The 27,942-nt window shown below is 47.3% G+C and overlaps 2 protein-coding genes across 2 annotated transcripts in view; both read left to right on the plus strand.

The window, feature by feature from the left end:
- The window catches only part of LOC147008372 (uncharacterized), a 218,111-nt gene that overhangs the window by 2,220 nt on the left and 187,949 nt on the right, over positions 1–27,942 (plus strand). Inside the window, exons 3-4 of the mRNA XM_085864715.1 lie at positions 4,577–4,699; positions 4,921–5,046. Of these exons, the coding sequence (XP_085720841.1) occupies positions 4,577–4,699; positions 4,921–5,046 (249 nt within the window). The remainder of the gene's footprint in view (positions 1–4,576; positions 4,700–4,920; positions 5,047–27,942) is intronic.
- LOC147008373 (uncharacterized) lies at positions 12,783–24,035 on the plus strand. The gene is made up of 9 exons (XM_085864951.1): positions 12,783–13,048; positions 15,137–15,265; positions 16,223–16,348; positions 22,053–22,127; positions 22,249–22,485; positions 22,682–22,720; positions 22,925–22,993; positions 23,109–23,254; positions 23,352–24,035. The coding sequence occupies exons 1-9, from the start codon at positions 12,949–12,951 to the stop codon at positions 23,379–23,381; spliced, it is 951 nt and encodes a 316-aa protein (XP_085721077.1). The 5' UTR covers positions 12,783–12,948; the 3' UTR covers positions 23,382–24,035.

Below are 27,942 nucleotides of genomic sequence, written 5' to 3' on the forward strand. Positions count from 1 at the left end.
AGACGCATGATCTGGCAGCCAGAATTATTAAATTTATTGATCTGTATTTATTTATTTATTTTTTAATAAGGCTCACTTGGCTGTGCCTGAATGGGTTGAGGGTAGAGGAGTAGAATCTGAAATGTGAACCCTATCCAACTTCCTACTAATGACTTCATCTTTACTTTTTGCTTAAATGCTTTTGATTTAAATGCTTTTGATTTCTTGCCCCGAAAGGCAAGAGGAACTGCCTGAGGTCTCTCTGCGATCTGCTCCGTGAGAGAGAGGCCCACCCCGAAAGGCAAGAAGAACTTCCCAGTAGAGACTGCGATTTGCTTCATGAGGAGTGGTTTGGTCGGCTGTTCCTCCTCGGTTCTGGATCCAGCCTGAGGTCATCCAGAGGTTCATCCTGAGTCCAGTCATGGAGCCTCTGACTGTCCTGACTCCCTGCACGGCTCGATACGTCTTTCATCCCATCGATCCGCCTGCGGAGCCCATCACTGGGATTGGCCTAGTCTGGTGTACGGGCCAGGCCTGGATTCGCATACTGGACCTTGTGAGACACCAGCAGGAACACACCATAGATCTATCTCTCCTGTGCCATCGACCTTACGGGGGCTAAACACGTTGAGGCTGGTGCGTGAGCGGTGCGACAAAAGGAGGCCGTCGCCGCCATCTTGCCATGCGGCATGCGCGAGCGATGCCGACAGGAGTACGAGCGCCATCTTGCCACGCTGCATGCTCGAGCTTGGGCGCTCAAATCCGACAACATTGGCTTGTCACGAGCCGCATTCGTGCCTTCGACACTTTTCCTCTCGTCCATGAGGCGTCACCAAGTACTCCGTGTCTTGTCTGGATGTTGTCTGCATGTTCAGGCCAAAGGTTTATTTCGCTCGGGCTTCCTTCGAAACCCACATCCGTAGCTCCCGAGTTAAGAGCGGGTTATAGATTAATTATAACATTCATGAATGCTTTGCTTGTGTCGTGTTTCCTCGATGTGTCCCCAATAAATCTGGCTGAGTTATACGAGATTTGACGCCTTGAATTTATTCGTGCCGCGCCGAGGAACAATCCGCTCAATCTACAATATAAATGGCAGTCCTTCTGTCTGTCTGTCTGTCTGTTTGTTTGTAACCAATAAGCTCCTAGACCAGTGAACCAATCTTGATGAAACTTTACACACATATAGACTGAACATTCAGCTCCAGGATGCGCAAAGTGGCTTTCCATAAAAATGAAAATATATACATATCTATACATAAAAAAATTTCATTTCCATTAAAAGAAAAAAAAAGGCTTTCGAATAGTGCGCCAGCGTATTAATCGTAACAAAAGGCTTCATGGTTAAAAACTCTAGGGTTTTTTGAAATACAAAATGTTCGTATTCATTGACTTTTTAAACATACACATTCTCCTCCTGTTATTTGAATTCTCGAACTGCACGCGCACGGCAACTAACTGCTGATAGATCTGCTCATGAAAGAGCCAGGCAAGCGGAGTCGGCTGCAGAGAGAGAGAGAGAGAGGGAGAGAGAGAGAGAGAGAGAGAGAGAGAGAGAGAGAGAGAGAGAGAGAGAGAGAGAGAGAGAGAGAGAGAGAGAGAGAGAGAGAGAAAGAGTCGTCTTACTACTGATATATCTGCTCATGAACGAGCCAGGCAAGCAGAGTCGGCTGCAGAGAGAGAGAGCGTCGCCTAACTGCAAATAGAGCGTCACACCGACGGGCGAGAGAAGCACAAAACTCACGTTCCAGCTTTCTAGGTCCGGGTTTTGGCAAGACTTCAAGGACAGTTGCCACTGCTGCTAGAAACATTGAGTGGCTCAAGGCCGCCTTCAACTATGATCTATCTGAGGATTACGGCAGCATAAAGCCTTCCTTCCATAAATCTGAGGAATAGAAGAAGCCTTCCTAATTTTCTCCAGACAACTAATGCCTCAGTCTAACTAGCGTGAGGAAAATAGGGCAAATTTCCCGGGTATTACTGGGTACTTTAGCTAGTTTGTATATAAAACCAAAACGGGCTCTGGACTGGCAGGCTTCGCTAAGTCTCTGACAAACCCAGTCTGTAGCCGGGGTCTATATCCCCAACTGGCAAGGCCCAGGTGTACGTTGCTATCGTGATCTGAGGCACGTGACCCGAGACCTGTGCCGAACAAGCCGGTGTTATAACCCCTGAGACAGCGGTGCTGTTAAGTGCCGCCGAATCTTCAACAAACTTTCCCACAGCCTCTCGACCAATGAGAGGTGAGTCATCTCAGACATCGACTTTCCCATGAACCCCGGACCAATGGGAGGCGAGACGTCTCAGACAGCGAACTTTCCCACGGCCTCTCGACCAATGAGAGGCGAGACGTCTCAGATGGCGATCCTTCCCACGACACCCCAGCCCGCAGGAGAAATGCAATACGTATAAGAAATGCCAGGGCCTTGGAAACAGCGTTAGGGTTGGGCGATCGAGTTTGAGGTGCCTGAGATCGACACGTCTAGTCTCGTCGGCTTGGCAGTGCTCGAGTCGTCTCTCGTCTCGTCCACCTGGCGTCTGACGGTTTTCCTCTGTCCCTGGTGCTTGGAGTGGCATCATGTTGAGGGTTCGAGTCTCGTCGAGCCGGATCGTCGAAGACCACACGAGGTGGACATGTCCAAGCGTAGGCTCTGGTCTCCAGCTACCTGTTCTCGGGCTGGAGGCCTTCAATAAAGACCATTGGGGTCCATTTATGTGTGTGTGTGTGTGTGTGTGTGTGTGTGTGTGTGTGTGTGTGTGTGTGTGTGTGTGTGTGTGTGTGTGTGTGTGTGTGTGTGTGTGTGTGTGTGTGTGTGTGTGTCTGTCTGTGGGCCAGTCTTTAAGTCGCAACTGGATAAGTGCTTTTTGCTTGTACATTGATTGCATTTCTATTTGTCGTGATAACTCTGCTCCTTACGTCCCCCTTCCCCCCCCCCCCCACCATGGTGAGCAATGGGAACCATATGTTAAATGTGTCAGTTCGTTTTGTGTTTCTTCTATTCGTTTAACACGGTGGGTGTTGGGGAATTAGCCAGGGTGTTACCGCTGTAAAGGGACATTTGGACCGACGGAAGCTCGGTGGCCATCCGCTCGGGTCGCACAAAGTTCGAGTACACTAGCGTCTCGTTCCATACGAGCATCGTCGAAGGTGAATTTCCCCGGTCGTTGGACGACGTGGGTATTTCGGTTAATTGAAATTGGCAATCGACCCACGTGGTCGACCTATCGGCGAACTTCTGTCCGGTAAGGGACCCGTCGGCTCCGGAGTTATCTGGGGTGACGACTTATAAATTCCGGGTGATCGGTGGAGCCGACTCTCCTGCTCCATCTCGCGGTCGTGCTCGTCGCCGATACCCGGCCCCGCAACAATACTTCAACAAATCAAGTAGTGGGCACGAAATGGGTTGCCAGTTTGTGAAGAGCAAGGCAGGGTGCCAGACTGGATATAAAACACACAAGATGTCCATTGGAATGTTCTAACTTACTATTTCTGTTGAGGTTCAAAATGTCATCTCACAAATAAAATTTGTCGTCTGTCTGTATGTTCACGTTTTTTGCAAAGACCGCTGGGCACGCAACCACCACATTTAACACACAGACCAAGTGTGATCCAGGGATTGTCCTCAGGGTATTTTCATTCACCACCTCAACCTTTAAAGATCCTTCATAATCCAAAGATTCCGAAGACCCCGTACACCCTTTAAGACGATCAAGAGCCTGAAGACCCTTAAATACCCAAAAATCAATAAGACCCTTTCAGACCTCGAAGACCATTTAAGACCTTGATGACCCCAAAGACTCCTAAAGACCTCGAAAACTCTTAGGACCCATGAGACCCTTACGACTCGGTCGATGCATGAAGCCAGATGTGTATTAATTGCATCAGTTGCACCCTGACCACACGTACATCTATTAATTGTGTACTATTGCAATGTATGTGTGCCTGTTGTTGATTTAATGGTTAAATTGATGGGTTTGGGACCCTTGAGTCCTGAGTTCAAATCCTGCTTTGCTCTTCCATTAATACTAGCTGGGGTTGACTCAGCCTGCCATCCTTCTGAGGTCAGCAACCTGAGCACCAGCTTGTTGGGATGATTGAGCTGTTGAAGTATCCTGTGTTGAAGTGGTGACCCGTCCAGGACAGAAGACTGCTTTGGCAGCACTGATGCTCTCTGCAGAGTATGATCCCAATGGATTGGATTGGATTCTGATGACTGCAATGAAGGACTGTACCGATTTGGTCTTCCATTTTAATTGATTTATTTTAATCTCAATCTAAATTGAATAATAATAAAAACTTCATCGGACAGTGTTGGGTGTCCCATCAAAGCGGCACGGCTTGTTACCCGGCTTGGTACCTGACTTGTTACCCGGCTTGGTACCTGACTTGGTACCCGGCTTGGGACTCGGCTTGGCACCTGGCCGGCTTGGTACCCGGTCATCACTGCCAGCAGTTATAAAATGGCAGTTCTGATTACATCTCTTATTAACTACGTAACACACCAGTGCACAAACACCACACAACACAATTCCTGGTGAGGGTGTGCAATCTCTGATTGATCTTTTTCTTGTTTTCTTTTTGTGGTGGATGATGCAGCTTCTCAATCCTGCACGCTTTTTGAATTTGTTTGTGGTGGAGGTAAATGCTTCCCTAAAAATTGGGTGTGTGATGGAAAGGTGGACTGCGCCGACCGATCTGATGAAGATCCAGCAACCTGCAGTGAGTTCAAGTACTGCTTTATATTCTAATATGGAGTTTAATTATCCCATATTTTGCGTGAAGCATATTAACATGATCTATTTGTTGGTGCTATGACTATTTTCGAGCTCATTGGCCTGGTTTTTGGGGGTTTTTTGTCCCCTTCATGACAAAAACAAAACAGACCTGTGGTCTTGCTTCAATAGTGGTGATAGCGATGCCTCACAATGCTTTTGTTTCAGACAATAGGACCTGCCCTCCTGAGGAGTTTGCATGTGGTGGTACGGTGTCAAGTCAATGTGTACCAAAGGCTTGGCTGTGCGATGGGAACGAGGATTGCAACAACGGAGCCGATGAGATTGATTGTGGTAAAGATGCTGTGCATTCATTGGTTGAGGTTATTTCATAAGCTGACGACCGGTGCACGTTTACCATGGACTGTGAGGAGGTTTTGGAAACGTTTATGGGGTGGGGGGTGAGATATGCATGCTGGGAGTCCTTTGCCAGGTCGATGGTATGGGTTTGGGATTTAATATTTAAATGCTGTCTCGTGGTTTTATATAGAACACGGTGGTTACAAAGAAAACGTTGCTGTTTGGATGCGTTTTATCATCATGGGAATACCCTGCTATGCTGCCATTGCTCCCCGAACACTGCCTTCCCTCCCCCTCCCCTCACAGTTTCTTCACTCGCTCTTGCACTGCCTTCCTTCATTCCCCACCCCGCCACGCTTCCTTTTTCCTTCAGGCTGCCTCATGCTGCCTCCCCCTCCCCTTCACGCTGCCGACCACCACCCCCCCACACCCACTTTCATGCTGCCTACCCCTACCCTCAGGCTGCCTTCCTTTCCATCTCTCGCTGGCTTCCCTTCCCTCCCCTCTTTCTGTCTACACTTCCCTTCCCTCTCTGCCATCCTTTCCCTCCTTTCACACTGCTTTCTTTTCTTCTCATGCTATCCTCCTCCCAAACTATCATGCTATCCTCCTTTCGTGGGAAAGTCACATTTCCAACCTCGCCTCCAAAGCCAGTCGCCGACTGGGAATCCTCCGTCGTGCAAAGTCCTTCCTCGGCCCTCTTGAGCTCCTGACCACTTACAAAGCTTTTTTCTGTAGCCTGATGGAGCACTGCTCTCCCCTCTGGGCTGGTGCTCCTGCCTCCCACCTTTCTCGGCTTCACGCTGTCGAAACAAGGGCATTTAGGATCATCGGCATCTCCCGCAATGAAGCTGAGTCTTTGGGCCTCTCACTCAATCACCGCAGGTTGGTCGGTGGTCTTTCTGTTTTCTCCCGTCTCCTCTCCAGCCTTGCCCCCCCTTCTCTCTGTGATTTGTCCCCACCACATTTCCACAGGGCGCTCAAGGTCCGCCAACAACCCCCTTCTGGTAAAACGACCAAAATCACGAATCATTGCTCACCTTCACTCTTTCATTCCTCTTTTTTCCCGCCTTTGTAATAAACTCCCTCACTCTATTCTTTCCCATTCTTCCCCCAAGGCTTTCAAAAAAGCTGTTCACCACCACCTCTTATCATCCCCCATCCAAATCCTCTATCTTTTCTACCCCCGATAATCCACCCAAGCCCACTTCCTTCAATTCCCCTGCTTTCCTTCCTGAAAGTCCCTGCAATGTCCATCTTCTCTTCCCCATGTTCCCCATCCCATCCCTCTCCCTTCCGCAGATCTCCTCATGTGTCTGTTCCCCACTGTTTTGTCCTTCCCACTCCCGCCTCTCTTGTCTCATGCCCCCTTGCTCTGCGTTGTGTGTTAGCTCTCATACGAGCCTCGACAAGGTATACAAAAAAAACCCCTCCACCACCATACAACTCTCTGGGGGTCGAGGAGAGGAACAGGGGTCAAACAATGTGCGAATTGGACAAATGAAAGTTTTTTATTTTTTTTTTATCAGTCAGAGCTGCTGCTCGGATCAATTCCACAATTCGTCTCTCAGGTTAACAACAGATTCTAGAGGTTATCGTATGTGTGGAAATTAAATAAAGGCACAAATACTGGTGCGGACTTTTCAACGATTGAAGGAAAACATCCTTCCTTCCTTCCGTTCCCCTTCCCTTACGCTTACCCCCTCCAAAAGCACCCCCCGCCCCCCACGGACGTCTCTGGGTGGTGTCCGTGTGTTGTTTCGTGCAACCCGTTTGAACATGATGTTTTAATGTTCGCAATTTCACTCAATCCTGTACTAATGTCATCATTACGGGACCATTCCCACTGCCCCCACCCCGCTTTCCCTCAAGTCCCCCTATCAAACGCATGTCCAGAACACCCACTTCCCCTCCCTGCTACTCCCTCTCTCCACCGTTTCATGAGACTCCCGGAGTGTATAGTGACGTGTCGTGAGGCCTCGCTCTCCTCCAACCCTTCCTCGCTTTTCCCCATAATGAAGACCATGAATTGTGTTAGTTTTCATTGTCATGATCTCATGTTTATTCCAACATGTGCATCGACAGGTGTAGGTGAGCTTGCACCTGCACCACCTACTGACATTCCCAGGAAAACTCCCAGCATGACATCGACAATGAAAGGTATTATGTTAACTTTTCCTCGGTTTAAAAGCTCGAATTGAAGTTTGTAAAACGTCTAACAGGAGCTTTTAATCCCTTGACTATTTGATCCAAGAATTGAACATGTCACCTGGCTCCACAGGTGAGACGACTCTTGCACCTGGCTCCACAGGTGAGACGACTCTTGCACCTGGCTCCACGGGTGAGACGACTCTTGCACCTGGCTCCACGGGTGAGACGACTCTTGCACCTGGATCCACGGGTGAGACGACTCTTGCACCTGGCACCACAGGTGAGATGACTCTTGCACCTGGCTCCACGGGTGAGACGACTCTTGCACCTGGCACCACGGGTGAGACGACTCTTGCTTCTGGCTCCACGGGTGAGACGACTCTTGCACCTGGCTGCAGGGGTGAGACGACTCTTGCACCTGGCTCCACAGGTGAGACGACTCTTGCACCTGGCATCACGGGAGAGACGACTCTTGCTTCTGGCTCCACAGGTGAGACGACTCTTGCACCTGGCTCCACGGGAGAGACGACTCTTGCACCTGGCTCCAGGGGTGAGACGACTCTTGCACCTGTGCGGAAAGTCCTACCTGCAACACCCAAGCCACCACGTATCACCATCCTCCCAAATCCCCACACAGGTTTGTAGGTTTGAGTTGGGAGAACAGGATGTTCATGGATTCTATTGACGTTTGATTTGCTTGTCCACACCATGTCGTTCAAACTCAATGACTGGACGTTTGACGACTTTGGTTTCAATCATGTTTCGAGTTTGCATTCTAATATTATTATTTATTTATTAGAGCTTCCATCCGTTATCCAACCTGCAGCATTTGCTGATGTGAATCGACTACTTTCCATCTCCAAAGGTAATTGCCATTTTTAATTAGTTTGACTGATTGCTTGTCATGTTCTTCAGACAAATTTTTTTATTTCCCAACGGTGCTGCCCACCTTTCCCAACTGATTGTACTTTCGGCCGATGTTCTGCCTGCTTGTCAAAGCTTCAAGAATAACATTGCATGAAACGAGCCATCCTTTACTCTCAGAATTCATTCCGTTCTTACCTTTCAGCTGAACCTGCACTTCAAGGAAAGGTAAACAACTCTTCTCCAGCAGCAGCTGCTGTAATTGTCCCACTTCGTAAGTATATTTTTTTTCCATCCTTGGTTCCGACAATCTCCATTGATTTGTCAATGTGCTTCCATTCAAGTGATCAATGAGATTTCACAGCTGATCTGAACAAACTGCTCCCCCAGTGCTTCTTCTGGCTTGTGCTGCTGGGTTCTACATTTTCCGCAACCGGCGGGTCCTGGAAATCAAAACTTCACGGTTTGAGAACCCTGAATACATGAAGACTCCAGATGGTGAAGAGTTTAAAATGGACCGTTCATCTACAGATGACCACACGTACCATGATGTAAGAAAGGTTCTTTATTAATGAGGTTCATCAATACCTGTCAGGCACTTTTCTGAACATTTTGTTTTGTTCTCAGATGGCTGGAGTGAATGAAGAGCAACACTGAAGATGCTGCAAGGTTGACCAAGTCGAACATTGTGGTGTTTCTCTTTTGGCCTTTTGACTATGAAATGTCACCGTCGACTCCCTGACCCTGGTTGTGAATTCTACTTGAATGTGAAACGTCATGTTTTTTTTATTTTTTGTTAATTTTCGTGCCATTGAAATGTTCTGTAATTTCACCGATGTTAGTTGTTTCACTAAACTATGTAGAGTGGCCCGACAGGATCCTGCACTATTTGTACGAGTGTTTTTAAAAAAAATTTTATATATTTTTAATATAAACAAGTCTGAAGATGACAATGGGTTTACGAGCAGTATTTGACGACGTAGATTGTTTCAAAAGTCAAGGATGAGACAATGTGATAATTTTTACCAAGTTATAGTTGAAAATATTGTCATCCTCCCTCTTAAAGTTTGGGCGGTCGGATGATTTTTATGTCAAAATTCGCAATTTTCTGAGTTGTTGACCTTGTGTCCTTGACCTTGGGACGAAAATGAAAAATCGGACAACGACAAGTTTCAGATAATTCATTTTGTCATTCAAATACCGAAGAACCCATTCCATTGAGTCAATTCCCTCGGAGAAGATAGATTTTTAATCCGACTTCCCCCTAAAAATGGCTATTTTTTCGGCGTGGCTCCAACCACAATGGACGTAGCACGCCCTCATCCAGGAAAACACAACTCGACATTGATATCGAACACATAACCAAGTTTTATCAAGATCGGATCAAAGTCCACCGAGTTATGCTCTGGACAGACAGACAGACACACAGACATAACGAACATAGTGGTCACTCTGACTGGCGCTCGTGAACCAATATTTATTTCCTGTTCATGTTGGCTTTATTTCCTGTTATTGAACATATCCAGCTCAGAGCACCTGTCGAGCCATGCTACTAAACCCTGGCCAAAGTGTGTACAGAGTTGTAATTTCTCATTTTTGGAGTTAATTTACATCCACATGGATATTGTATTGATGTTTGCACTGCTGCTGCCAAATGTGATTGTCTTGACTCTGATTGTATCCAAATTACTTTGAACATGCGAAGGAAACATTTGAGTGAAACAATTTGTTCAATCTTGTCAGTGTAATCCTGCTATGTTTCTTGGGATTTGCATGTGTATGCTCCCCTTGTGCGTTTCTGTGTGTTTGCTCTCTTACGATCCTCCACGATGGATACAAAAATAAAATAAAGTATGGCTGGGATACAACTTCACCGATGACGTCATCGTCACTCGAATACACCCCACGGGGAGTTGATGACATGTGCCAAGTTGATGACATCGCCGACTGGGGATCCTCTGTCGTGCAAAGTATTTCCTTGACACACCTGAGCTCCTGACCACACATAAAGCTTTCATCTGCAGCCTGATGGAGTACTGCTCTCCTCTCTGGGCTGGAGCTCCCACCTCTCACCTTTCTCGGCTTCACGCTGTGAAAGCTGAGTCTTTGGGTCTCTCACTCAGCGCAGGCAGGTCGGTGGTCTTTCTGTCTTCTCTTCGCCCCCACACCCCTGCCCCACCCGCACTGTCTAAGATATCCCCCCCCCTCATATTTCCAAAGGGCACTCAAGGTCCGCCACCTTGTTTCAAACCTCACATTCCCTCATTGTAATCTGAACTTCCTTATTCTGATCTTAACATTCCCTCTTTCTATTGTAAACACCCTTCTTCGAAACCTGACATTCCCTCGTAGTCTGAACTCCATTTTTTATCCCCCGCCGCGGGGCGGAAGGGGGATATTGTTGTCACCCGGGTCGTCCGTCCGTCCGTCCGGCTGGCTGGGCATCAACATTTATAGCTGTGAGTGCGATAACTCATAAACGGTTAGCCATATCGATTTGAAATTTGGGTCACACATGTACAACCTGAAAAAGAAGAACCTCATTGATTTTGGGCGTGGCCGGATCCAAGATGGCCGACTGGGGCAGCCATCTTGAAAAAAAATGTTTTTTGTAATAAATGGAAAATCGCTTATCTGATTTCAATTATTTTTCAATGGCGGGGGATTCCCCATCTCTGATGTTTTATTTTACTTTCTCAACCTGACATTCCCTCATTGTAATCTGGACTTCCTTATTCCAAACCTGACATTCCCTCTTTCTATTCTAAACACTCTTCTTCTCATCCTGACATTTCTTAATTGTAATCTGAACTCCCTTATTCTAAACCTGACATTCCCTCATTGTAATCTGAACTCCGTTCCCATTCACGTGCTGCTTTTGTCAGGAGAAGGAAATTCTGTCTCAGGTGCAGTTGATGTATCTCTTCCATGAGCCTGATCCTCTCAGTCTCTTTGAGCTTGACCACAAGTTTCGTGGCTTCGCTGAAGATCATGACGTCGGTGTCACGTTGGATTCCAACCAGCTCGTCCACATTGTTTTGTAACTCCTTGCAGTCCCGCTTCAGTTGTTCCTCCGATTCATCTCCGTTAATTCTCTCCGGGGTTTCCTCTCCACATTCATGTAACAACACAACTCCGGAAGAGAACAAATACATCTTTTACTGCGTTTTCTTTCACAACCCACGTGGCAGGTCGAGTTGATGACACGATGTTGGTGGAACGTCCGCCAGGCTGAACATCCCAACGATAGGTCGTATCTGGATTCGGACCTGAACCAAAACCGAATCAGCTTGTTCTTGTCACCGAACCAACTCATCCGTCTCGTTTCGTCATAACTAGTCCACAATGTTTTGAGATGCGATAGTTATCGAACCTCCAACAACCCTGAGTCTTATCATGTCGCAACTTCAGGTTCTGTCATTATTTATTTCCAACTCACGAAAACCGTCCAGTGGTTTGTCTGGCATTGCATTGTCTAGCGGCCCCTTGCATTGTGCATTATCTTTCGTTGCATTGTCTGGTGGCCCCGCCCCCATCAGTCTGATTGCATTGTCTGGCGGCCCCGCCCCCATCAGGCTGATTGCATTGTCTGGCGGCCCCGCCCCCATCAGGCTGATTGCATTGTCTGGCGGCCACGCCCCCATCAGGCTGATTGACAGTCGTAGAATCTCCCACCCCTCTGATCCCTTCCTTTCAAAGGATTGCAGTTTCGTGTGCATTTCGTGGAATCCTTTCAACCTATTAATATTTCGAGTTCAGTTCAGATTTTGAGTTCAGCTGTCAGAAAAGAATAAGAAGAATGACAAACGGGCACTGATGGGTCTCATTGTTCTTGTTCAGCGATGATGTCCCAAAGTCTAATGAGTGTGATCGGATGAGGGATTCTCCACACGTGACTGGTCGCTAATTGATCGGTTTTTAGTTCTATCGGTGGATTATTTTGAGGACTTATGGTGTGTTGAGCCAATGGAGTGTCCGGGCCATCCCTACTTTCGAAGTTTACCGATTTCTTGATATTCATCACAAGTTCAGGTCCAGCCTTGTCGACCATTGCAGTTGGAAAAGGGCTGAACGTCACATTGAGTGCGTGCTTCGTGATGCGGCACCACCGCGTGACCAGGACAGCCGTTCACAGTGACGTCACATTCCCATGGATATCAAATTTTCACAAATATCGATGAAGATTCACGGATGAAGAAAATGTCGAAAGCTGTTACTAAACTTTTTAACGTTGATCATAAAAGAAAATCATAAATATTAATATAAGGAGAAAAATATTATTATTAATGACGCAGTGAAGGATTCGGGTTATGAAACAGACATCTCTGTGTTGTTTGTGGATCCGAGGAGAAGAATTCCTTCCGTTCCTCCACGTTTCAACCAATTAAAACGACGCATCGCTTTTCCTCCTTGGTCATTTCCATCCCTCAGAGGTTATCACCACCCCCCACTACTTTGACCAATCAAAGCTCGTTCTGATCCAGAGCTTGTCAGAATGCAGCACGAGGTACATCGCCGAACGTGATTGGTGCAGTCCTGTTTGCTGGAAACCTCGTGCATAACTCTGCCCACACAACACACGTGGTGTCCTTTGACCAATCAGGAGCAGTGCAGTTACCGTATCGTTTCCTTCAGCTCGATTGGTCTTCTCCCACTCGTGGAGTTGTCGGGATTTTTTTTTCTTGTTGAATCTGTGAGGAGATTATTTTTTTCTTTCTTGTTGAATCTGTGAGGAGATTATTTTTTTCTTTCTTGTTGAATCTGTGAGGAGATTATTTTTTCTTTCTTGTTCAATCTCAGGTTTCGTGTTGTTATCGAGCATCTTCACCCTTGTTCTCTTGAGTGGTTCTCTGGTCTCATTGTCTCCTTCCAGCACAAGGGATGTTTTCCCCAATAATGTGGTTGGGATATTTCTCCTTTGCAATCCACCTGGTTTTCGTTTTGAGTTTCCGTGAGTTCCGTCATTCCATGTGCTGTAAGGGTGAGATCTCGTCGTGATGGGGAACACATCTATCTGTAATTCTAGCAATCTCTGTGTGTCTGTCTGTTTGTCTGCGACCGCCGTTTCTCGACGACCGCCGAACCGATCTCATTGAAACTTGCCAGGAATATTGCCGGGGACCCCCGGATGTGCCTTTTCGAGGTTTGATGTCAATCGGATGAACGGTTCCCAAGTTACGGCCATTTATCTGTCGACCAATGACAAGACACGGTGCTATGACGTCACGAATGACGTCACTAATGTTAATTTTTTTATATTTATTTTTTATTATTTTTTTTTTTTTGCACGATTGACGGTCCGATCTGATTGAAACTTGCCAGGAATATTGCTGGGGACCCGCTGATGTGCCTTTTCAAGGTTTGATATTAATCGGACAAGCGGTTCCCAAGTTACGGCCATTTATCTGTCGACCAATATCTGCGAGAGAGGGGAATGGGAGAGGGGGGGATTAGAGTGGGGACGAGAGAGAGGGGCGAGAAAGGAGGGGAGAGAGGAAGGGTGAGAGTAGGGGGGATAGAGAGGGGGCAAGAGAGGAGGTGAGAGAGAGGGTGCAAGAGAGGGGGGATGAGAGTGGGGGGCGAGAGAGGGCTGCACATGCTGGCACGCACCTACGGGCACGCCCCTATGGGCCCGTACAAGTGTTTTAAATTTCAACTTGATCGGACGCTTGGTCTGACAGCCAGAATTATTTTTTAAAACTTTATTTTAATTTTTTTTTTAATAAGGCTCACTTGGCTGTGTTTGGTTGGGTTGAGGGTAAAGGAGCAGAATCTGAAATGTGAATCCTATCCAGGTTCCTCCTGATGACTTCATCTTTACTTTTTGCTGAAATGTTTTTGATATGGAGCAGCTCGCCATTTCTCTTCAGGAGGAAATACGTCAACGAATCAAGTAGTGGGCACGAAATGGGTTGCCAGTTTGTGAAGAGCAAGGCAAGGTTCCAGACTGGATATAAAACACACAAGATGTCCATTGGAATGTTCTAACTTGCTATTTCTGTTGAGGTTCAAAGTGTAATCTCAGAAATAAAAGTTGTCATCTGTCTGTATGTTCACCTTTTTTTGCAAAGACCGCTGGGCTGGCAACCACCACATTTTGCACACAGACCAAGTCTGATCCAGGGTTTGTCCTCAGTGTATTTTCATTCACCACCACAACCTTTAAAGACCCTTAATAATCCAAAAATTCCGAAGACCCCTAACACCCTTTAAGACCATCAAGAGCCTGAAGAGCCTTAAATACCCGAAAATCAACAAGACCCTTTCAGACCTCGAAGATCATTTAAGGCCTTGATGACTCCAAAGACTCCGAAAGACCTCGAAGACTCTTCGGACCCATGAGACCCTTACGACTTGGTCCATGCGTGAAGCCATCTGTGAAGCCTTGTGACTCTTCGTGTATTAATTGCATCAGTTGCACCCTGACCACACGTACATCTAGTATTTGCGTGCTATCGCAATGTCTGCCTGTTGTTGATTTAATGGTTAGATTGATGGGTTTGGGACCCGAGCTAGAGTCCTGAGTTAAAATCCTGCTTTACTGTTCAATTAATACTAGCTGGGGTTAACTCTGCCTGCCATCCTTCTGAGGTCAGCAACCTGAGTACCAGCTTGTTGGGATGATTGAGCTGTTGAAGTATCCTTTGTTGGAGTGGTAACCCGTCCAGGACCAGGAGACTGCTTTGGCAGCACTGATTCTCTCTGCAGAGTATGATACCAATGTATTTGACTGGATTGTAATTACTGCAATGAAGGACTGTACCGATTTGGTCTTCCATTTTAATTAATTTACTTGTAATGTCATCACATAATAAATTGAATAATAATATAAACTTCATGGGTCAGTGTCATGTGTCCCATCAAAGTGGCACGGCTTGGTACCTGACTTGGAACCCGGCTTGGTACCCGGTCATCATTGCCAGCAGTTATAAAATGGTAGTTCTGATGACATCTCTCATTAACTACGTAACACACCAGTGCACAAACACCACACAACACAATTCCTGGGGAGGGTGTGCAATCTCTGATTGATCCTTTTCTTGTTTCCTTTTTGTGGTGGATTATGCAGCTTCTCAATCCTGTATGGTTTTGGAATTTGCTTGTGGTGGAGGTAAGTGCTTACCTAAAAGTTGGGTTTGTGATGGAGAGGTGGACTGCCCTGATGAAGATCGTTCTGATGAAGATCCAGCAACCTGTAGTGAGTTCAAGTCCTGTTTTATATCCCAATATGGAGTTTAATTATCTCATATTTTTCGTTAATTATATCAACATGACCTCTTTGTGGGTGCTATGACTATTTTTGAGCTCATCGGCCTGGTATTTAGGTCATCTCTTTACGAGATGACCTAATAAAACCAGTCTCGATGTCCGTACGTACGTACGTCCGCATTTTTTCTTCCGATTTTCTTGATATTTGGTATGTGGGTAGATGTCGATGATGCACGACGAACGACGAATACAAGATAATGCACGACGGTATGACCTTTGACCCGATTGAAGGTCAACATCAAGGTCACTCCAAAGTTACGAAATCGTCCATTTTCAAAATCTATCTCCTCCGCCGTTTATTATCCGATCTTCTAAATTCCTTCGGATTCTGATAATATGGAACAATATCTAAATTTGGTCTGGCCGGTTTTTTGAAATTTGTCCTGGTTATCGAGTCACGTGTCTTCAAAGTTGGAAAAATCGTCGATGTGATACGGTCAAAAAAAATTCGTCCGGTCTTGATGAAACTTGGTATGTAGGTCGGGGTCGATGAGTGATGCAAGACGGTTTGACTTTTGACACGATTGAACGTCAAGGTCAAGGTCAAGGCCACTCCAAAGTTGCGAAATCGTCCATTTTCAAAATCTATCTCCTCCGCCGTTTGTGATCCGATCTTCGAAATTTCTTCGGATTCTGATAATATGGAACAATATCTAAATTTTTACTCCCAGGCTTTCGTCTGTACGTTGAACCAAAAGACAAGACGACATCGAAGCCATTCTAAGACGATCAGAGATCCACATCTACAGAGCTTCAGAGATGACCGTCACCCCCAACTGGGGGTAATTTTTTGTTGTGTTTTTTCCCTTCATTACAAAAACAAAACAGACCTGTGGTCTTCCTTCAATAGTGGTGATGGCGATGCCTTACAATGCTTTTGTTTCAGACAATAGGACCTGCCTTCCTACGGAGTTGGCATGTGGTGGTCCGGTGACAAGTCAATGTGTACCAAAGGCTTGGCTGTGTGATCGGGAGAAGGATTGCCACAACGGAGCTGATGAGATTGATTGTGGTAAAGATGCTGTGCATTCATTGGTTGAGGTTATTTCATAAGCTGATTACCGGTGCACGTTTACCATGGACTGTGAGGAGGTTTTGGAAACGTTTATTGGGGGTGGGGGGGGGTGAGTGGGTTATGCATGCCATCAGTCCTTTGCCAGGTCGATGTTTGGGTTTGGGATTTTTATTTTTGTATACGTTGTCGAGGCTTGTGTGAGAGCGAACACACAACGCACAGCAAGGGGGCAAGAGACGAGGGGCGGGAGTGGGAAGGACAAAACAGTGGGGAACAGAGACATGAGGAGATCTGTGGAAGGGAGAGGGATGGGGTGGGGAACATGGGGAATACAAGATGGACATTACAGGGACTTTCAGGAAGGAAAGGAGGTGGGTTTGGGTGGCTTATCGGGGGAAGAAAAGATTGAGGATTTGGATGGGGACGATAAGATGGTGAACAGCTGTTTTGAAGGCCTGGAGGGAAGAGTGGGATTGAATAGAGTGAGGGAGTTTATTCCAAATCCAGGGAAAAAAAGGAATGAAAGAGTGAAGGTGAGCAGTGATTCGTGATTTTGGTAGTTTTACCAGAAGGGGGTTGTTGGCGGACCTTGAGCGCCCTGCGGAATGTGGTGGGGACAAATCGCAGAGAGAGCAGGGGGGGGCTAGGCTGGAGAGGAGACGGTAGAAGACAGAAAGACCACCGACGAGCCTGCGATGAGAGAGTGAGAGGCCCAAAGCCTCATTGCGGGAGATGCCAATGATCCGAAATGCCTTGGTTTCCACAGCGTGAAGCCGAGAAAGGTGGGAGGCAGGAGCACCAGTCCAGAGGGGAGAGCAGTACTCCATCAGGCTGCGGCCGAAAGCTTTGTAAGTGGTCTGGAGCTCAGGTGAGCCGAGAAAGGACTTTGCAGGATGGAGGATTCTCAGTCGTCGACTGGCTTTGGAGGCCAGGTTTGAAATGTGGCTTTCCCAGGAAAGGTCATGGCAGATAGTGAGACCCAGAAGCTTGAAAGAAAGGACTTCTTCCAGAGGATTGTTGAGAAAGTGGATGTGGGAGGGGGGGTTCTAATCGGTCCTTTCGGAGAGACATTGTGAGAGTGTGAGATTTGTCCGGATTGAAAGACATGTTCCACGTGTTGGAACAGTTTGTGATTTCACCCAGATCTGCATTGACCGAAGAAGCTGCCGCTTGCCGGTCTGAGGGATGACCATCGGTATGGCAGAGGGTGGAGTCATCAGCAAAGAGATATAGAGGATTTTCCAGAGTCGGAGAGATCATTGATGAAAACCAGAAAAAGAACAGGGCCCAGAACGCTACCTTGAGGAACTCCTGCCTGGACAGGAAGAGGGGATGACAGAACTCCATTTGGGGCCACACGTTGACTTCAACAGGAGAGGAAGTCCGCGAGCCATGAGTGATGTCCTTGAATACCATAAGAAGAGAGTTTGGTGATCAGGGCAGGGTGCCATCTGGACCGTGTCAAAAGCACGTGATATTGTTGTGGGCCGGGGTTCGGTGGCGAGCACGACCGCTAGATGGAGCAGTACAGTCAGCTCCACCAAACCCCTGGAATCTAGATCGTCACCCTTGGATAACTCCGAAGGTACGGGTCCCTTACGGGACCGTGAATCTTCAATAAATCAACCGCGTGGGCACAGGGTTATTTGCGAAACTTCAAAATTCCTCGAGGCACACGTGGCGAACGACCGAGTATTCGCACCCTCGACGGAGCTCGAACGGGACGAGCCGTAACCGTGCTCGAGCCGTGCGTAACCCGAACAGATGGTTGCGGAGGTCCCGTCGGTCCAAATGCACCACGACAGCAGCAACAGCCTTCTTAATCACCTACCACGCACCGTGCCAAGCCAATGAAGAAAAGGACAAAGACGAGCTGAAACATTCAACAAAAGGAATATTTATTTGCAATAGGGACACATAAAGGGTAGAGTTAAACTGACTAAAAGAGAAATGGAAATTTATACACAAGCATTTATACAGTTCTACTTGAACAAGACAAGCCCGCACACAGACACGTACCCAAAGAAAAGAGATGGACCTCAAGGGTCTTTATTATTCCTTCATCTCGGAGGGAAGTCGAGCTGAGGAACGAGAACCTGGCTGGCTCCCTGGTCGCGAGCACGCGGCTGGACGTCCACCCCTTCCCGGAGCTCCGGTCGCCAGAAGATGGACCAGGGCAGCCAGACACAGACCAGCGCCAGCGACGAAATGAGGCCAGACCAGCATTGAGCAGACCAGACCAGTGCCAGTGAGATGCGACCAGACCGGCATCGAACAAGATGCGACAGGCAGGCATCGAGCAGACCAGAGAACCAAAACAGCGCTCGAGCGGACAGAGAACCAAAACCAGCGCTTGAGCAGACAGAGAACCAAAACCAGTCCAGCGTCGGCGACGAGACGAGAGCAGACGGGGCGCGATTATTCCTCCTCACACTCGTCCCGACAACCACACTGACAACCATACGTGGTCAGAAGAACCGATTGGAGCAGAGGAAGAGCAGCAGATATTTTCAGGGAAATTTGTCAAAATCAGATCCAGAAGAGATGGAGTACCATTGGTTAAGATCCGGATTCGGAAGTTGACCGATTGAGTCAGTCCCAATGAGTCGCAGAAAGCTTTTGCTGAAGTGCCATGACAGGTGAGAGAGGTACCCACACCCAGCCAACTGGCATGATGACAATTGAAGTCGCCACATATGAGGAAGAGAGAGTTTGGATGAGAAGATAAAAGTTGGTCCATGTTTTCGGATAGTGAGGTGTAGGTGGAGTCATCACTGTTTGATGGACGGTACAGAACACATATAAGCATGAGGTGGGAGTGGAGGGAAGCCGTAGCCAGAGGTATTCCTGGGGGTGTGGGGGAGTGGGTGCAGTGCATGGAGAGTGAGGAATAGAGTCTTTGATGAAGAGAGCAATTCCTCCACTAGGACGAGGCTCAGGTCTGTCAAATCGGAGGAGGGAGTAACCAGGGAGAGATACTTAGGAGTCAGACACGTCTTGTGGGAGGAAAGTTTCTGTTAGGCAGATTATGTCTGGTTTGCCAGTGGCAACCTGTATGTAAAGATCTGAAAGGTTTGAGCGAAGGCCCCGGATATTTGAGGTCCACACTGTTAATGAAGAGGGAGGGAAAGAGGCTTTGGGTGCAGGGGGTGGGAGGGGAGGGGGAGGATAGGGCAAGGGATGGGGGGGGAGGTTAGGAGGGTTGTTTAAGGAGTGTAGGGGATTGCAGAATGGCTAGGGGAGGTGCCGGATGAGGAGGAGAAAAGGCTCTGTGGTGCTGAGGGAGAGGGGGGACAAGTGAGGGCGAAGAAGGCAGTTTAGGATTTGAGGAGGTGGAGTGAAGAGATGGAGGTGAGACGGCAGTGGAAGGAGGCAGCTTTGTGGATGAGAGGGGGGCAACTTTGAGGAGGATGTGTGAGGGGATGAATGGTGGTGAAAGGTGAGCGGGTTGTTTTTGAAAGAGGTGAGAGGGAGGCTTGGAGGGAGAAGAGTGTGATGGTTGCTTTGAGAGTGAGGGGTGAGTTGGCACTAAAATTGGAAAAAAAGAATGCTTGATGGATGCAATAAAGGCAAATTCAAAGAATGGAGAAAAGAAACGCTGGAACAGTTGGATTTTTTAGTCAAGGTATGAAGGAGAGGTCGAATTGAAAGCAGTCTGTTAAAATAGAAGAGTAATGCATTATGATACAGAAAAGAGTACCACATGTGTGAAAGAGGAAGATGAAGCATTATAAGAAATCGTTTTTATTGTTATTATTATGATTATTATTATTATTGTTTGAGAGAGTTTTCATCAGATTAGGTCATGGAAGTGTTGCACAAAAAATCGTGAGGTGAATGGTGAAATTGGATCGGTAAACGCAGGGGGTCTAAACAGATCACGTGGTTATGGGAGAAGCACTTGGCTCTGGGAGGTGTGTAGTCAAAGTGAAATTATTTATTTCAAATAAGGATTGCGTAACATTCAGAAAAGGGAAGGTTGAAGTAAAATCGTGGAAGTGTATGGTGAATTTGGAACTGTAAACGCAGTGTGAAGCTGCTGGGTCGATGAAAAATACCAGGAAGAGAGAGAGAGAGAGAGAGAGAGAGAGAGAGAGAGAGAGAGAGAGAGAGAGAGAGAGAGAGAGAGAGAGAGAGAGAGAGAGAGAGAGAGAGAGAGAGAGAGAGACACATGTGGTTACAGGAGGTGTCGAGATCAAAAGCATACAAGGAAGATTATTTTTTGATGTATTTTTGAAGAACAGGTAAGATTCGGGAATGGAGGGATGGAGGAAGAACTCCTGAAAGTAATGGTGAGAGAGGGCCAGCTCAGTAGAATAAAGATGGTGTGCCGGCAGAAGGAAGAAAAAGAAGAAGACGAAGCAGAAAAGAAGAAGAAGAAAGATCGAGACTCGTAAGTGTGCAAGGAGAAAGGTTGTTTTTTTTTGGGGGGGGGGGGATTTAAGACAAGAAATAGTGTTTAGTTGGGAAGGATGGGGGACGTTGGGAAAGTGGGGACATTTGGGGACATTGGGGTTTGGGGACATTTAAATGCTCTCTTGTGGTTTTATGTAGAACACCGCGGTCACAAAGAAAACGATGCTCTTTGGATGTTTTATCATGATGGGAATACCCTGCTATGCTGCCATTCATCCCCAAATACTGTCTTCTCTCCGGCTCACCTCACAGTTCCTTCACGTGCTCTTGCACTGCCTCCATTCATGCCCCACCCCGCCACGATTCCTCTTTCCTTCACGCTGCCTCCCCCACCTCACGCTGCCCCCTCCCCTTCAGGCTGCCCCCTCCCCTTCACGCTGCCTACCACCCCCGCCCCCACTTTCATGCTGCCTTCCCCTCCCCTCAGGCCACCCTCCTTTCCCTCTCTCGCTGGCTTCCCTTCCCTCCCCTCTTTCTGTCTACACTTCCCTTCCCTCTCTTCTTTCCTTTCCTCCCCTCTCACTGCATTACCTCTCCTCCTCTCTTTCTGTCCACACTTCCCTTCCCTCTCAGCCTTCCCTTCCCTCCCCTCTCACTGCATTCCCTTTCCTCCTCTCACACTGCCTTCTTTTCTCCTCATCCTATCCTCCTCCCAAGCTCCCTCCACCACCACACAACTCTCTGGGGGTCGAGGAGAGGAACAGGGGTCAAAGAATTTGCGAATTGGACAAATGAAAGTTGTTTGTTTTGATCAGTCAGAGCAACCGCTCAGATCAATTCCACAATTCCTCTCAGGTTAACAAGAGATTGTTGAGCTTATCGTCTGTGTGGAAATTAAATAAAGGCACAAATACTGGTGCATTTTTTTCCATGATTGATGGAAAACATCCTCTGTCCACCCTCCCCCCACCCCCCCACCCACTCCTACGGACGTCTCTGGGCGGTGTACGGGCGTTGTTTCGTGTAACCCGTTTGAACATGATGTTTTAATGTTCCCAATTTCACTCAATCCTGTACTAATGTTGGCATTCGGGGATCATTCCCACCCCCCCTCCATACCCCCGCTTTCCCTCAAGTCCCCCCATCAAACGCATGTCCATAACACCCCCTTCCCCTCCCCACTACTCCCTCTCTCTGTTTCATGAGACTCCTGGAGTGTATAGTGACGTGTGGTGAGGCCTCGCTCTCCTCCACCCCTTCCAAGCTTTCCCCCATAATGGAGACAGTGAATTGTGTTTAGTTCATTGTCATGATCTCATATTTATTCCAACATGTGCATCGACAGGTGAAGGTGAGCTTGCACCTGCACCACCTAGTGATATTCCCAGGAAAACTCCCGGCATGACATCGACAATGAAAGGTATCATGTTTACTTTTCCTCGGTTTAAAAGCTCGAATTGAAGTTTGTAAAACGTCTAACAGGAGCTTTTAATCCTTTTACAATTTGATCCAAGAATTGAACATGTAACCTGGCTCCACAGGTGAGACTACTCTTGCACCTGGCACCACAGGTGAGACGACTCTTGCACCTGGCACCACAGGTGAGACGACTCTTGCACCTGGCACCACAGGTGAGACGACTCTTGCACCTGGCACCACAGGTGAGACGACTCTTGCACCTGGCACCACAGGTGAGATGACTTTTGCACCTGTGCGGAAAGTCGTACCTGCAACACCCAAGCCACCACGTACCACCATCCTCCCAAATCCCCACACAGGTTTGTAGGTTTGAGTTGGGAGAACAGGATGTTCATGGATTGTATTGACGTTTGATTTGCTTGTCCACACCATGTCGTTCTAACTCAATGACTGGACGTTTGACGACTTTGGTTTTCATCATGTTTGGAGTTTGCATTATAATATTATTATTATTTATTTATTTATTCGAGCTTCCACCCATTATCCAACCTGCAGCATTTGCTGATGTGAATCGACTACTTCCCGTCTTCACAGGTAATTGCCATTTTTAATGAGTTTGATTGGTTGGTTGTCTTGTTCTTTAGACAAATTTTTTAATTTCCCATCGGTGCTGCCCACCTTTCCCAACTAATTATACTTTAAGCCTATGGTCTGCCTGCTTGTCAAAGCTTCAAGAATAACATTGCATGAAACGAGCCATCCTTTACTCCCAGAAATCATTCCGTTCTTACTTTTCAGCTGAACCTGCTCTTCAAGGAAAGGTAAACAACTCTTCTCCAGCAGCAGCTGCTGTAATTGTCCCACTACGTAAGTATATTTTGTTCCATCCTTGGCTCGGACAATTTCCATTGATTTGTCAATGTACTTCCATTCAAGTGATCAATGAAATTTCACAGCTGATCTGAACAAACTGCTCCCCCAGTGCTTGTTCTGGCTTGTGCTGCTGGGTTCTACATTTTCCGCAACCGGCGGCTCCTGGAAGTCAAAACTACACGGTGGGAGAACCCTGAATACAAGGAGACTCCAGATGGTGAAGAGTTTAAAATGGACCGTTCATCTACAGGACAGGTGACCACACGTACCTTGGTGTAAGAAACGTTCTTTATTAATAAGGTTTATCAATACCTGTCAGGTCACTTTTCTAAACATTTTGTTTTGTTTTCAGATGCCTGGAGTGAATGAAGAACAACACTGAAGATGCTGCACGCTTGACCAAGTCGGACATTGTGGTGTTTCTCTTTTGGCCTTTCGGCTGTGAAATGTCACCGTCGACTCCCTGACCCTGGTTGTGAATTCCACTTGAATGTGAAACTACATCATTTTTTATTTATTTATTTATTTTCGTGCCATTGAAATGTTCCGTAATTTCTCCCGTGTTACTTGTTTCACTAAACTCTGTAGAGTGGCTCGACAGGGTCCTCCAATATTTGTACGAGTGACTTAATAATATATATTTTTTCCTGTTCATGTTGGCTTTATTACCTGTTATTGAACACATCCAGCTCAGAGCACCTGTCAAGCCATGCTAATAAACCCCCGGCCAAAGTGTGTACAGAGTTGTAATTTCTCATTTTTGGAGTTAATTTACATCCACATGGAAATTGTATTGATGTTTGCACTACTGCTGCCAAATGTGATTGTCTTGATTCTGATTGTATCCAAATTGCTTTTAACATGCGAAGGAAACATTTGAGTGAAACTATTTGTTCAATGTTGTCAGTGTAATCCTGCTGTTTCTTGGGATTTGCATGTGTATGCTCCCCTTGTAGTGCGTTTCTGTGTGTTTGCTCTCCTACGATCCTCCACGGTGGATACAACAATAAAATAAATTATGGCTGGGATACAACTTTACCGATGACGTCATCGTCACTCTCACACACCCCACGGGGAGTTGATGACATGTGCCAAGTTGAAGACATCGCCGACTGGACATCCTCCATCATGCAAAGTATTTCCTTGACACACCTGAGCTCCTGACCACATATAAAGCTTTCATCCGCATCCGAAGCCAATTCCCATTGTAATCATTGTAATCTGAACTCCCTTATTCCAAACCTGACATTCCCTCGTGATATGAACTCCTTTATTCCAAACATGACATTCCCTCGTTGAAATCTGAACTCCCTTATTCCAAAGTTGACATTCCCTCTTTCTATTTTAAACATCCTTCTTCTAAACCTGGCATTCCCTCGTAATCTGAACTCCCTTATTCCAAACCTGACATTCCCTCATAATCTGAACTCCCTTATTCCAAACCTGACATTCCCTCGAAATCTGAACTCTCTTATTCCAAACCTGACATTCCCTCATAATCTGAACTCCCTTATTCCAAACCTGACATTCCCTCGAAATCTGAACTCCCTTATTCCAAACCTGACATTCCCTCGTAATCTGAACTCCCTTATTCCAAACCTGACATTCCTTCATTGTAATCTGAACTCCCTTATTCCAAACCTGACATTCCCTCATAATCTGAATTCCCTTGTTCCAAACCTGACATTCCTTCATTGCAATCTGAACTCCCTTATTCCAAACCTGACATTCCCTCGTAATCTGAACTACTTTTTTCCAAACTTGACATTCCCTCTTTCTATTTTAAACACCCTTCTTCTAAACCTGACACTCCTTCATTGTAATCTGAACTCCCTTGTCCCAAACCTGACATTCCCTCATAATCTGAACTCCCTTATTCCAAACCTGACATTCCCTCATTGTAATCTGAACTCCCTTATTCCAAACCTGACATTCCTTCGTTGTAATCTGAACTTCCTTTTTCCAAACTTGACATTCCCTCTTTCTATTTTAAACACCCTTCTTCGATACCTGACATTCCCTCATTGCAATCTGAACTCCCTTATTCCAAACCTGACATTCCTTCATTGTAATCTGAACTCCCTTGTTCCAAACCTGACATTCCCTCGTAATCTGAACTCCCTTATTCCAAACCTGACATTCCCTCATTGCAATCTGAACTCCCTTATTCCAAACCTGACATTCCCTCGTAATCTGTACTCCCTGTTCCCATTCAAGTGCAGCCTTTGTCGGGATCAGGAAGTTCCGTCTCAGGTGCAGCCGATGTATCTCTTCCATGAGCCTGATCCTCTCAGTCTATTTGAGCTTGACCACAAGTTTTGTGGCTTCGCTGAAGATCATGACGTCGGTATCACGTTTGATTCCAACCAGCTCGTCCACATTGTTTTGTAACTCCTTGCAGTCCCGCTTCAGTTTGTTCCTCCGATTCATCTCCATTAATTCTCTCCAGGGTTTCCTCTCCACATTCATGAAACAACACAACTCTGGAAGAGAACAAACACATCTTTTACTGCGTTTTCTTTCACAACTCACGTGGCAGGTCGAGTTGATGACACGATGTTGGTGGAACGTTGCATTGTATTGTCTTGCGTTACATTGTCTGGCGGCCACACCCCATCAGGGTGATTGCATTGTCTAGCGGCCCATTGCATTGTGTAGCGGCCACGCCCCACAGGCTGATTGCATTGTCTGGCGTTGCATTGTCTGGTGCCTGGTGGTCCATTGCATTGTCGAGCGACCCCGCCCCATCAGGCTGATTGCATTGTCTGGCGTTGCATTGTCTGGCGGCCCATTGCATTGTCTGGCGGCCCATTGCATTGTCTGGCGACCCCGCCTCCATCAGGCTGATTGCATTGTCTGGCTGCGAATTGCATTGTGTGGCGGCCCCGCCCCCATCAGGCTGATTGACAGTCATAGAATCTCCCACCCCTCTGATCCCTTCCTTTACAAAGGAATGCAATTTTGTGGAATCCTTTCAATATTAATATTTCGATCAGTTTACAATTCCCCACGATAAAATACACCAGGTTTGTGTTTAAACCGAGTTTGTAGCTTAAATCAATTTTGAGTTCAGCTGTCAGAAAAGAATAAGAACCAGAGTTGGTGTCAAAGCCACCCAATGCTCGCCTGTTTATACTGTTGCGAATTCGCGCCCGCCGGCGTGCGGACGGCCACGTCACTCGAATCGCGACCGCGTCGCCCACCGGACGGACAGTTCAGTCGTGACCCTCTCGGAACAACGCCGGGAGCTAGTCACGGGTGGGGGTTTAACCCCACCACGACCGTGCCAATTGCCCACCCGCGCAGAATAGGGTTGCTCACCAAATTCGATCTACCTTAGTACCTGCGCGGATGGTCGACCGGGCGATCGTACCACGCCACAGGCCGACTCCGGACACGATCCGCTAAAGCGGTCCGTTCCGTGCTACAGTGATAACCGAGCGGTGTTATCGTCGGCCTCGACGGTTCCGATTAATTACCGGGCGTATTAAGCCCACGACGAACCCTTTACGTGAAGCAGGATGGAGGGTCAATGAAAGAGGAAAAGGGACGAAGCAGAACGGGCACAGTTCAACAAGCAAGCATTTTATTCACACGCACACACAGACAAGCACGTAAAGCACGTATTTACAGCAATACACAATCAAAATGCACATATAGTAACCTAACAATAAAAGCAACGATGCAGAGCTACACCCAAATACGCGTACACACGGCAACACTTAAACAGTTCTACTTTAGCCAGACTGGCGCCACCCACGGACATTCACACCAAAACCCCAAAGAAAAGAAAGAAAGAAAGTCGCGACTTCCCTTTTGTCTCTGGTGAGTCCCTCTCCCGCGACCGTCAGCGTGGTCGCGCCTGGCCCCGACCTCTCTCGCGGCCGGCGAACCCTCTCCGGAACTCCCCGTCCGGACGCACAGGTCCACCTCGCAACGGGCGCTGCCGCGTCTCCCGTCCGTTCCTTTGTGACAGGTCGGCTCGCCAAGGCTCGGGCGCAGGACCTCTCCCTGATGACCAACCAACCGAACCACCAGCCAAGATGAAGAGAAAGAAGAAGCGCGAGAGGGAGCCTTTTAGGAAACCTTCTTTTAGGGAGCCTCTCAGGGAGCATTTTTTGCGCTCGCCCGTGTCCGTCTTTTATCGCGCGGGACTCCGCCCCGCCCCGTTTTCGGCCCCGCCTCCCTTTGAGCTTCTTGGAGAAGCTTCTCGAAGGGGGCGTACCCTCACGCTTTCCCTCCACTCCGCTCCGTCCGGGGGCCGAGGGAGTCAGTTTTTGGCTCGGAGCCGGAGCATTATTCCCCCAAAAAGAGGCCCCACCTTCACATGACCTCTGACCTTTGACCTGCATCGCTCTTCCGCCACTCCAAAGCGCGGGGAAGTCAGACGGGAAAACAGGCGGGAAAAGCCCACCGAGCATCCTTGTTGGTTTTTGTTTGCTCCTCCGCGGAGATCGTAACCGCACGGGGCCTGTTGAATGGTGAGTGGGGAAGATGTGGTAGCGCAGATGGTGGAGGTGGCGTGGTTGCAGTGTGGTTGGCGCTGTGATGGGGATGGCGTGGTTGTTGAAATGTTGTGTGTTTGAAATAAAAGATAGAAAAAGAAAAACGACTGACTCAAAGCGTCGCAGCCCGGATGAATCACATAAATCCCCTCTATACAACGGGTTAGGGCTAACTACACATGCACCAATCAAGATATCTCACCTACGGGCCATTTATGGTGTAATGCGAATTTACACAGCTGTAACAATACATTTATCGTTTTTAAAAGACTCCTCTAATATTTAATATTTTTTATAAAGCATTGCAGTGAAGTCTGATCCAAATAATTTTAAAGCAAAATATGTATTTGTATATTGTAATCAGTAACAAGAGCGCAAGTGAGCACAATATACGCCCGAACAAGAAGGTATATGCAGAATTGTGCTGCAACATGGAAA

This window comes from Eptatretus burgeri, chromosome 19 (genome assembly GCF_056783735.1).
Source record: "Eptatretus burgeri isolate ZD-2024b chromosome 19, Ebu_testis_v1, whole genome shotgun sequence".
NCBI classification, from domain to species: domain Eukaryota; kingdom Metazoa; phylum Chordata; class Myxini; order Myxiniformes; family Myxinidae; genus Eptatretus; species Eptatretus burgeri.

Excerpts from the sequence above, each read along its gene's own strand:
- LOC147008373 (XM_085864951.1), top strand. The coding sequence starts at position 12,949 with ATGTTTTCCCCAATAATGTGGTTGGGATATTTCTCCTTTGCAATCCAC. Across the intron at positions 16,349-22,052 it reads AGCTGATGAGATTGATTGTG|GTGAAGGTGAGCTTGCACCT; the intron begins GTAAAGATGCTG and ends GTGCATCGACAG. Across the intron at positions 22,486-22,681 it reads CCTCCCAAATCCCCACACAG|CATTTGCTGATGTGAATCGA; the intron begins GTTTGTAGGTTT and ends TCCAACCTGCAG.